Source organism: Phocoena sinus, chromosome 6 (genome assembly GCF_008692025.1).
Source record: "Phocoena sinus isolate mPhoSin1 chromosome 6, mPhoSin1.pri, whole genome shotgun sequence".
Classification (NCBI taxonomy): Eukaryota; Metazoa; Chordata; class Mammalia; order Artiodactyla; family Phocoenidae; genus Phocoena; species Phocoena sinus.
In genome coordinates this window covers 27610046-27622724 of record NC_045768.1, presented here as the reverse complement: position 1 = coordinate 27622724, position 12679 = coordinate 27610046, and the positions used below count along the sequence as shown (strand labels likewise).

General features: G+C 35.1%; 1 protein-coding gene across 3 annotated transcripts in view; it reads left to right on the top strand.

The window, feature by feature from the left end:
- The window catches only part of FSD1L (fibronectin type III and SPRY domain containing 1 like), a 65933-nt gene that overhangs the window by 26530 nt on the left and 26724 nt on the right, over positions 1-12679 (top strand). For all 3 annotated transcript variants that reach the window (XM_032635889.1, XM_032635890.1, XM_032635888.1), the window contains exons 6-8: positions 5223-5344; positions 10307-10516; positions 11718-11816. In XM_032635889.1, the coding sequence (XP_032491780.1) occupies positions 5223-5344; positions 10307-10516; positions 11718-11816 (431 nt within the window). The remainder of the gene's footprint in view (positions 1-5222; positions 5345-10306; positions 10517-11717; positions 11817-12679) is intronic.

Below are 12679 nucleotides of genomic sequence, written 5' to 3'. Positions count from 1 at the left end.
TCAGAAATGAAATTCAAGAAGTTTCTTATCAGAATCTCGTTGGTTAAAATAAATACACCTAATGGCAAAGTGCAAAAAAGAAGAGAAAAAGTCTTCTGCATATATTCCGGAATAAACAGTATATCAGCAAGATTTTTAAAAAACATAGTTATTGACAATTATGTACTTCCAAAAGAATTTCATTTCTGGTATAATATAGTTTTAGTACAGTTCTTAATTAGCTATGCTAGTAGATGGGGAACCATTTTGAATAATTAAAAACATATATATTCCTGAATGTATTTTTTGTTGTTCTTAAATTTTACCAATATAAGCGTGTCTTATTTTATGAGAAGTTACAGCCTTATTTCGTTCCTCAGGAGCTAAAGCTCTCCTTTTTCGCTCCCTCCTGCAGCTGACGCAGCCCCAATAAAGCCTTGCCTGAATTTCTTGTCTGGCCTCTAGTCAATTTCTGTTGATCGGGGGAAGGCCAAGAACCCTGGTCGGTATCACAACCACAGCAACAAAAGCCAGCCTGATGATAACTCGTTATGTTTGTGATCTGTGTCTCAGATGTACTACTTGGACTCAACCTACTGGACCTGCTGGGTCAATAAAGTCCTTAAAAGCCACACACACAAAACAAGAGCTATTGCTCTCCTACTTCACTGCTCTCCTGTTTAACACCTTTGTATTCTCATTCCATCTTGTTCCTGGTGCCATCTCTATTTCTAATGCCACTACTGTCTAGTTTGTGGGAGGAGAAGACTAAAGAAAATGATGATAGGCTTTGGCTTAAAGGTCTTTACCATTGGTAGAGCCAGGATTAGCACAGGTAATTTAGTATTTGCTGTAATGAATGTACGAAAGGGCTAAAAGAGCTGTTGGCAATTTTGGATTGGGTTATCACAGAACGGATGGTTTTGATCTGCTTGGCTAGTCACTGAGCATTGAGTGTAGTGAAATTATCACTTAAGGTTTCTTCATTTGAGGAAAATGAAATTCTCTGAAAGGCACAGCTCTTCAAAGCACCACTCTGAGTCCTAGATTAAATTATTCATCAGATAATTCACAAAATTATTCTGTATGTATTATGTGAAAACCACTGTTGTATTGTTAATCTTGGCTGAAGACTTCAACTCTTGTGTTTTTCTAGTGGCCTTTTATTTGACTAGAGGCAAGATTCACATGGCAGTCATAGCATTCTTAGCACAAATATTAATTTTTCTATTTTTTGCATATTTTTTAAAAATTAATTTTTATTGGAGTATAGTTGGTTTACAATGTTGTGTTAGTTTCTAGTGTACAGCAGAGTGAATGAGTTATACATATACATACATCCACTCTTTTTTAGGTTCTATTCCCATGTAGGTCATTATAGAGTATTGAGTACAGTTCCCTGTGCTATACAGTATTTTTCGTATATTTTATATCAGGGAGTGTTTAAAGACTTGGATTATTCTTATAAATCCTGGATGTAGAAAGGAGATTATGAGAGTTTGGAAGTGAAAAGTATTGGCTGTATGAGGAATGGATGCTAGGTAGGTCAGTTTTCTGGATAAGGTATATTTGGGTTATGTGTGCTGGAATTTGCTGTAAGTAATCCATCTTCCACCCTGGCTAGAGTATTCTTCTGTTTAGCCACCTACTGCACAAAATCCTGCCCTGGTCCATGATTTTCGGATTAGAAGTCACTTCCTAATCAGGCTTTGGGCCATCCAAAGACTTTGAAAGAAACCTTGCAGTTATTTTCTCTTTGCAAAAATAAAACTAGGAGGAAGAGATCCTTGTGTTCAGCTTTTACTATTAGAAATGAACCAAATGGTACATATATACAATGGAATATTACTCAGCCGTAAAAAGGAACGAAATCTGGTCATTTGTAGAGATGTGGATGGACCTAGAGTCTTTCATACAGAGTGAAGTAAGTCAGAAAGAGAAAAACAAATATCGTATATAACGCATATATGTGGAATCTAGAAAAATGGTAATGTGAACGAACCTATTTGCAGGGCAGGAAGAGAAACGCAGATGTAGAGAATGGACGTGTGGACACGGGTGAAGGGTAGGGTGGGATGAATTGGGAGATTAGATTTGACATAAATACACTACCATCTGTAAAATAGATAGCAAGTGGGAACTTGCTATAAAGCACAAGGAGCTCAGCTTGGTGCTCTGTGATGACCTAGACGGGTGGGATGGTCGGGTGAGGGGGGTCCAAGAGGGAGGGGATATATGTATACATACAGGTGATTCACTTCATTGTACAGCAGAAACTTAACACAACATTGTGAAGCAATTATACTCCAGTAAAAAAAAATGGGCAAGGTGAATTAAAACATTCCTAACCACATGGAACCTGTAATGTAGAGACTATCTGTGGATTTTAGATTGTTAGTTTGGGCTTTGAGGCACAGTTGTCTAAATATATTCAGTTTAAAAATAAAAAGTTCAGTCTTTTGGAAAATTATAGCATTGTTGTACATCTAACTTGATTTATGGAGACTGAAATTTTCATTGTCTAGAAAATAAAGGTCATTATTCTTTTTTTAGGCTTTGATAGGCCTTTCTGATATATCTTTAGGGGATATAATTTTTCTTTGAGGCCATAGTGATATTTTTCCCCCAGATTTATCTTGAAGAGTGTACATACTATGCTTTTATTTGTTGGGTTTTTTTTTAATTGAAGTATAGTTGATTTATAATGTTGTGTTAATTTCTGCTGTGCAGCAAAGTAATTCAGGTATACATAGACGTATACATTTTTAAATATTATTTTCCATTATCGTTTATCACAGGAGAGGCCATAATGGTTAAATCAAGTTTTACAGATAAAGTTTCAGGTTTAAATTCCTTAAAATACTTTCAGATATTTTTCTCAACAGTTCTCAACAAACTTTTAAATCATCAGGTTTAGAAGCAACCAAGTAAGTTCAAACCTGTTCATTGATTCAGTGGGCATTTACCAAGTACCTATCTGAATATAGCTCTTTTAAGAAGTCTTTAAATCGAAAGATACTTGGGACTGTCAAGAACAACATATGTAAGATTTAGCCTTTGTTCCTAACTTCTTATTGATGTAATCTGAAATATTATTATTGAGAACCAAGAGCTTAAAGTAATAATGTGTGAAATGCTCAGCATTATACTTGCCATTCAGTTAAGTGTGAGTTCCCTTCTCCATAAATTGTTTTTTAGTATAGCACTTCCTTTTTTTTTTAAATTAAAGTGTTGTTGATTTACAATGTGTTAATTTCTGCCGTACAGCAAAGTGATTCAGTTATACATATATATACATTCTTTTTTTATATTCTTTTCCGTTATGGTTTATCACAGGATATTGAAGGTAGTTCCTGTGCTATACAGTAGGACCTTGTTGTTTATCCATTCTATTGATATATATAATAGTTTGTATCTGCTAACTCCGAATTCCCACTCCATCCCTCCACAACCCCTTCTTACCCCTTGACAACCACAACTCTGTTCTCTCTGTCTGTGTGTCTATCTCTGTGCTGTAGTTAAGTTCATTTGTGTCATATTTTAGATTCCACATATAAGTGGTATCATATGGTATTTTTTTCTCTCTGACTTCGCTTAGTATGATAATCTCTAGTTCCATCCATGTTGCTGCAAATGGCATTGTTTCGTTCTTTTTTTATGTCTGAGTAGTATTCCATTGCATATATGTACCATATCGTCTTTATCCTTTCATTGGTCAATGGACGTTTAGGTTGTTTCCAAGACTTGGCTATTGTGAATAGTGCTGCCATGAACATAGAGGTGCACGTATCTTTTTGAATTATAGTTTTGTCCAGATACATGCCCAGGAGCAAAATTGCTGAATCATATGGCAACTCTGTTTTTTTGAGGAACCTCTATACTGTTCTCCATAGTGGCTGCACCAATTTACATTCCCACCAGCCGTGTAGGAGGGTTCCCTTTTCTCCACACCCTCTCCAGCACTTGTTATTTGTAGACTTTTAATGATGGCTATTCTGACCAGTGTGAGGTGGTGCCTCATTGTAGTTTTGATTTGCATTTCTCTAATTATTAGCGATGATGAGCATTTTTTCATAGCACTTTCTTCTTGATAAATAGATCAGCTGTTGTTCACTCTTTGTTACTACTAAAGTGACTACTTTCCTAGTTTTAAGATGAAAGAAAATGACTGAATACAGCAACAGTGTGACATTTTTCATCCCCAGGTAACTGAATACAGCAATATGTTTGATACCTTTCATACCATTGATCTTTAGGGTAGTTTGGTAGATCTGAATGACTAGGCCTGGTATTCCCTTTGTTCCTGCAGCTCTGTTTACTTCCTCTGCCAAATTCTGTACTGGGAGGACAACATTCATGAATAGCATTTTTGTGTCATTTTTTGACCAAAGATAATAAGGAGAGTTACTTTGTGATACATGTGGAAATCTACTGTAATATGAAAAATTGAAATTTGAGATAAAATAACAAACAAATAGAATATGAGAATTTCTTTTAATCTCTAGTTTTAATTGACAGAACAATTTCCCCCTGCTTTGGGTAAAATTATGTCTGGTATGGCTTCTTCCTTTCTTTGTTTTGTATACCACATTCATCTAAAATATATTTATTGACTTTCTATTATTTCCATGGCATGTGGTTTCACAGGGCTGTTTCTTCTTGTCTCCTTCCATTCAGTTGATGTTGATAGATCAGAGTGATACCTACTAGCATGGTATTCAAAATTGTAATTTTACTTCTCTCCTTTCTCATCCATGGCCTATAGCAACTACCAAGCTATGCAGTATTTGCTCAGTGTACCTCTACTTTTATTTAAGGACACATGGAATGGCTGTGACAACTAGGCAGAATGTTTGAATCAGGGTATATTTACAGTTCATTATTTGGCATATGAAAAGGAGTGAGGCTGGCATCAGGAAATCAGATTGAGTGTACAGAGGTTCAGATGATTGTTGGGTCTGTTAAAGATGATTTATCTTGGATATTTGTCTCTTGAGTTATTTGTAATTTTATGCAATTTTGTAAAACTGGCTGGAGGAAGGTTCTTTAAGGGTTACCTTAAATGTCTTTAAAAACATTTTACAGTTTTTTATTAAGTTAATTTTCAAAAGATCTAAAAGCAATAGCTTCTGAAATCACTAGAGTGAAGTAAGTTCTATCTGTTCGTTTTATAAGTTAAATATGATACGATACTTCCCATTCTTTTATTTTTAAAAGAATGTTTATGTTTGTGTTTTCTGTAGAGTGACAATGGCTTCAGCTTTTCGCCTTTCTTTGAAACCAAAGGTCAGTGACATCATGACTCATTTAATGGTGGATTTTTCTCAGGAAAGACAGATATTGCAAACTTTGAAGTTTTTGCCAGGTAAGTTAGTACATATATTACATGTAAAGTTATTTAAAAAACCCTTTTTTTCCTTCAAGATTTTTCTGTAATGAACATTAGAATGTAAATATTAAGGAAGTGTAGTGTGTTTTTTTTTTCTTCATTCAGCTAAGGAATAACTGAATTTGCTAGTCTTTATTTTTAGATAATTATTTTACTGATAGTAAAGATTCCATTTTAAGAACCCAAGAAAGGGATACCTTTTGTTGCTAGTTTGGCAGAGAGAAGCAACATGCCATGGTGGTTCACAGTGAGTCGTGGGGCCAGACTTATAGATTTGCATCCTGGCTACCGCTTACTTGCTGTGTAGCCTTAACAAGTTATTTAACTCTCCCTCATTTTCTTCATCTTTAAAATGTGATGTTATCCTTCTGGGGTTTTTATAAGGATTAAATGAATTGAGACCTCTAAAGCACTTGAAATAGTACCTGGCACATATTTAACATGCAGTGAAAGTTAACGGTTATCTTTACCATTATTGTGGTGGTTGCTGGTTCAGATGGAATTTCATTTCCAGTAGTAATGTGTTAACATTGGTTTATTAGAGTATTAGTATGAGGGTATTCCAGCAGTCAGAACCATTTGAAATTGAGTCCCAGGTTATTGTCCACAGGTGTGAAAGAGCCAGTTAAGGACCTTTCGGTTATTATTTTCTTTTTACTAACATCAAGTAATGTGGTTAAGTTGATAGCTAAAACAATTTGGACTTGGTGATTTGGGGGATCAGGAAATCTCTTGAAAGCAAAGTGTTTTGCTTACAGGTTTATGGTTTTTGGAGGTTAGCTGTTTTTGAGTAGAGAATGTTGATCATATGAAACCATTCTTTTCTTCTCTGAAGATTTAGTCCAGGACTTTAGAATATGATTGGAAAGACAAAGTTAGTAGTCATGAAACTATAATGGAACTAGTAATGGTAGTACAAGTGAAGTATTAACTTGTGTGGTATAGATCAGAAGTTCTAGAGGAGTTTAGAGAAGGAAAAGATGAGAGAAGGAATCATAGTTGTAGAGGAAGGAAGTATACGTACTTGTCAGTGGATACCTATCTGTAAATTGGCCCTTCAGAATTCCTAACCATTATATTTTCATTCACACTACTGCTCATTTCAGAAGGAGAGTCAGGAGTGGTAGATTGTGAATATACACATGAGTAGTAGTAGTTTGATTTTTTTAAAAAACTACTAAGAAAGAAGTCTTCTCACCATTATTTTCCTTGATTTTCAGTGATGGCTTAACAAACCAAGGCCATGTCTGCCGTACAGTCAAGTAGATTGCATGCACAGTTAGGATTTCCTCTTTTGCAGACTGTTAAGACAGTCTGATGGAATGAGGTATAATGAAAAGCAAGAAATCCTTTTGTGGAGGAGTTTCATCCTGAAGGAAGGTATAATAGGTTGTTAAAATTTATGAAAGGTGAATTCATATTACTAATTTTTTGTATTCTGCTAGAGCATAAACATTTCCTATAAGATCCAATCAGATTAACTTAAAAATGAATACCTTCATCCCTTAATAATTCCTTCTATAAACACTGCAAAAATCAACTCTATACTGAATTATGTATAGTAATGAGTTTTGGACTTATCTGAGCCTGCACATTGTAAGTGATGATGATGGATGATAATAATTACAGTCATTTTCTTCTGCTCTAAGCCATTATTTATACATTGAAACTTAGAGTTTATATCCTTTCTGAGCCTCTGCAGCCAAGAAGAGAAACATGTTTGTGGCAGTGTTGATGTCAGTTGTCCTTTTACATTCACATGCAGAGAAAAACATTAGCAAAATTCTTACACCAATGTCCACACAATTTAACTGTTGCTTTATGGAAGTTGCTGTGAATTGCTTTCCATTCTCATTTCTAAAGAGAGTTCTGTCTTCCCTAATATTTTTATATTACAAGTTTACGAACATTCATCTTCCCCTGAACTTTTATCCCACATTTGTTGAAACTCTTCTCTTCTGTTTAGAATATTGGGTGAACTTCCTACATATCAGATCCAAGTCAGTCTTTTTTTTTTTTTTTTTTTTTTTGTGGTACACGGGCCTCTGACTGTTGTGGCCTCTCCCGTTGTGGAGCACAGGCTCCGGACGCGCAGGCTCAGTGGCCATGGCTCACAGGCCCAGCCGCTCCGCGGCATGTGGAATCTTCCCAGACCGGGGCATGAACCTGTGTCCCCTGCATCGGCAGGCAGACTCTCAACCGCTGCGCCACCAGGGAAGCCCCCAAGTCACTCTTAATTTGACCTACCACTCTTTTTTTTTAATTTAATTTTTATTTTATTTTGGAGTATGGTTGATTTACAGTGTTGTGTTAGTTTCAGGTGTAAAGCAAAGTGATTCAGTTATCCATACGCATATATCCATTTTTTCAGATTCTTTTCCCATATAGGTTATTACAGAATATTTGACTTAAATTATCTAAATTTTCTTTTTCCCTCCCAAGTTTGCTTTCTTCTGGGGCCATTATTCACAAGAAAGAAGAATCTTCTTGCTAGTACATTCTTACTGGAATGGTAGCTGAATTTGGGAGATAGATAGTGGGGAGTTAGCTGGACCCACTTACAAATTAAGTGATTCTGTCTGTATATAAGCCTCTTGGGACATTCAGTACAGGTTTTTTTTTTTTTTTTTCAGTACAGGTTTTAACTCAGCAAAACTATAAAATTACTACATGCCATAGGCCGTTACATTTCCTCACATGTAGGCACTGCACAGCATATTAAATTTATGAATGCCTGTATCTCTTCCCATAACAATGAATAGTAGTCTGGATTGCTTATATTCCAGTAACAAGGGACTAACATCTGTAATGTATTATAGGGATGAAACCCCTACAGACAGATGAAGGAAATTAATCATAATGAGAAATGATAACTATTTCTTTGTTGTCTTACTGATAAGATATATCAGATTCCAAGTATTTATTGTACAATTACACACATGCAGTAGTTCAACTTTGAAGACTATAGCTAATGGAGATCAATTGTCCCACCTCTCTCCTTTCCTCCCTTTCTTACTAGTTAGGCTTGAAGATTTAAAATGTATATCAAATTCCTTTCATCTTGGTCTTGATTATTGTATCTAAGATATTTGGTTTACTTTGTTATTTCTCACATTGCTTTGAATTTTCATGTATAGAATTCCTTTGTTATAGTTTTTTTAAAAATTAATACTCTTTTTTTAAGAACAAGTTTAGGTTTATGGAAAATTGAACAGGTAATACAGAGTTACCATATACTTCCCCTCCTCCCCCACATACAGTTTCCACAGTTATTAATGTCTTGCATTAGTGTAGTACTTTTGTAGTAATTGATAAATTATTATTAGCTAAAGTCCACAGTTTACATTAGGGTTCACTCTTGTGTTATACAGTTCTACGACTTTTGATAAATGGATAATGTCATGTATCCACCACTACCTTATCATACAGAATAGTTTCACTGCCCTAAAATTCCCTTGTACTCTGCCTGTTCATCCCTTGTATCCTGCAGTCTTGCTATAAGCTTGTTAGCTCCAGGAATTTTTCTGTTGATTCTTTGAGATTTTCTACATAGACAATCATGTCATCAGCAAACAAAGACAGTTTTATTTCTTCCTTCCTAATTTGTATATATTTTACTTCTTTTCCTTGTCTTATAGCATTTAGCTAGAACTTCCAGTACAGTGTTGAGTAGGAGTGGAGAGAGGGGATGTCATTGCCTTAGGGGAAAAGTATCTAGTTTCTCAACATTAATGTTAACTGTAGTTTTTTTTGTAGATGTTCTTTATCAAGTAAAGTTCCCTAGTTTACTGAGAGCTTTTGTCATGAGTGAATGTTGGATTTTGTAAAATATTTTTTTCTCCATCTATTGATATGCTCATATAATTTTTCTTCTGATCATCTGATTTTTCTTCTACTGATGTGATAGTTTACATTAAACTAGTTTAGAATGTTGAACCAACCTTACATACTTGGAGTAAATCTTTTAAAACTTTTTTTTAGCAACAAAAGGTTTAGATACAGTACTTGCACAGTTTCACACATTTCAGACCCATCTGTATCACTGGAGGACCACATTCTCCAGTTAGCCTGCTATTTAAGTGGAACATCTGTTAATGTTGAGGAGCTATGGAAAACCTCTTTCATGGAAAAGAAATTGATTAATGTTCATTCATGTTAATTGTGATTCATTTACCTCAGTTTGTTTTTTTTTTTTTTTTTTTTTTTTTGCGGTATGCGGGCCTCTCACTGTTGTGACCTCCCCCGCTGCGGAGCACAGGCTCCGGACGCGCAGGCTGAGCGGCCATGGCTCACGGGCCCAGCCGCTCTGCGGCATGTGGGATCCTCCCAGACCGGGGCACGAACCCGTGTCCCCTGCATCGGCAGGCGGACTCTCAACCACTGCGCCACCAGGGAAGCCCCCTCAGTTTGTTTTAATGAATCATAGAACTCCTTGGAGAAACATTTAAAAATTCTTAAATATTTTGTGGGGTTGCGGAGTTCATTTTTGTTCAGTGTTGAGAAATTACAGTTATTTTATAAACTAGGTTTTTTAAATACATTGAAAATACCTTGAATTATTTTAATCTTTGGATTCAAAGCAAGTTATTTTATTTTGTCAATAGTGATTTAATTTATATTCTCCAGCTGTTTGAAATAGCAGATTAAAAACGTGTTGAGAAGTAACAAATCATTCTTGATTCTTTATTCTTAGCATGTTTGAATTGCTTTTTGCTAACTAGGGTTTTAATATACTTTGAATAAGTCTATGAAAAACTTTGAAACATGAATTTTAAAACAGAGCTAGAAAAATGGTTATTTTGCATTTATAAGGTATCCCTTCTCTTAGCCTGATTCAATTGAACAGTTTAAAAGCGACATGAAAAGCATAATTTGAACGACAAACATAAATACTGGATTAGTACTATAGTGAGAAACGAGCTTTTTTTTTTTCTTCAGTCCCCAAAGCTCCAGAGATAGATCCAGTAGAGTGTTTGGTGGCTGACAATTCTGTAACAGTAGCTTGGAGGATGCCAGAAGAAGATAATAAGATTGATCATTTTATACTGGAATATAGGAAAACTAATTTTGATGGACTTCCACGTGTAAAGGATGAGCGATGCTGGGAGATAATTGATAATATTAAGGGTACTGAATATACACTATCAGGTAAGATGACTGCATTTCATGAATCTCATTCTCGGAAGATAGATGTAATTGTGAAAAATATTGTGAATTACATTAAAAGATGAAGTTATTAAGTTTCTTTAGCCAAGCTGACTTTTTACATATTTATTATGGAAATGAATTTCTCTTCAAATATCAAGAAAACCTTCATTTTAATTACTTCTGGATATTTGCAATCTGGTAAAACAGTGTATTTAAAACGAACATGAAAGGATGTTCTGGAAACTGTATTTCAGAGTGACATTTAATTTTTACCTTGGTTTTCTAACAATAAAAAAAGCTGTCAATTTTCTAGATGTATACACTACCCCGCATTTCAGTGATACTGTAAAGACTTGCCTTTACCCTTTTTTGATAACCTTCACGATAATACTTAAAGTTAAGCTGTGACTTGGTATTAGAAATTTGTGTGTTGGCCTTTTGATAGTCTTTAAAAACATATCTGCATGTATAGGGGACTTTGGGTATTTGAAATGGCCAAATGTTGCCTGAGTTGTTCAATATTTGTTTTATGTGAGCAGTAACATTAGTAGCGTTACCATTACTGAGCACTTACCATTTGTCAGGAGCTGGGCTGAAGTGTATTACACAGTACATCTCATTTAATCAGTACAATACATCTCATTTAGTCTTTACGGTGAAGAGGTTGGTTTTCTCTTTTCTATTTTAACAGATACAAAACTGTGGCTCCGTCAAGTTGTTGAAGGTCCCATAGCTAGTAATTTTTGGATTGAGCTTTTAATCTAGACCTGACTGACTTCAAAGTTTAGCCCTTAATCCTTATGCTTCACTTTCTCTTCAAATTCATTTTTCACATATGAAACAATGTGTCATAAATATAAAAAATCTATAGTGTCTACTTTGCAGAAATTGAATATGTTATTTTAAACTGTAGTGTGTCTCCATGAATGAAACCTTACTTATGAGGCTTGAGAGTATCTTTTTATTGCTAGGTTTAAAAAGCCCAGTGATAAACTGTATAATTTATTTTGAAGAAAATAATAGATAAATCATGATTTCTCTTATTTCAGGCATTATTACCCTTTTAACGTAAATTTGTACCCTTCCTGAGTAAAAAGATAGTTCCAGGGAGGGAAAAATGTCTGTTTGAAGGTTCATACTCATACTTTTGGAGTAGATTCCTTTACTTTTCATATCTGAAAGCCATTTTTCATTTTTTCAGGCCTAAAGTTTGATTCAAAGTATATGAACTTCAGAGTGCGGGCTTGTAACAGGGCTGTGGCCGGAGAGTATTCTGATCCAGTGACTCTAGAGACCAAAGGTAAGTTCAGTAGCTACTTGTACAGCATGAAACAGAACTTGACATCAGTAATTATTCCAGACTTCGTGACAGGAAACATTTCATGTATAGTTGCCTTCCTTTCCCACCTTGATTCCCCCCAGCTTACCCCCCTCTCCCCGCAAAGGAATTTTCAGCAGGAGGAATTTTAAGATGGGAAAATTAGGACTACAGTAGTGGCTTTCATTAGTTTTTCTTTTACCATGGTATTCAGATGGGTAAAATAGACTGATGATGGTGTTATGTTCTCTCATGCATACTTACTTTACAAATTTCAGTCTAGTATAAATATATTCGCATGATTGAAGTTTGCCCAGAGTTTTCCCAGAGAATGGATTGTGACTCAATAATGGGAAAGTACGTATTCAGTTTAGTTCAGGTTCTTTTTGTTTTCTAAAATCTTATTGTAGAAATTAACATTTATATAGTTTATTAATGTTTACAAAGCTCACAAGTCTTCATTTGATCATTGAAACCATCTTGAGAGATCAGTAGAATAGATATTATTGATATCCATTTTGCAGGTGAAGAAAGTGAAGTTAAAGTCTGTTCCTAGAACTAGCTTGGAAAGTTGTGAATAAGAACCGATTTACAAGTTCTGTGCCAGACCTTATTGTGGGCCTGGAATGTAAGTGCTTCTTGTCTCTGAGAACAGTTTGGATTTATTGTAGAATAGCATATTTAAACACAGAAGATTTTTCAAGTATTTACTAATTTGAAGGCCACAATGCTAGAGGTCTTTCTAGTCATGAGGTGATAATTGACTCAGTTTACTTCCAGAATCAGATTCTACACATTGTTGTTAGATAGTTGGGCCTTAGAGTGTTCCACTGACCTCTAGTTCA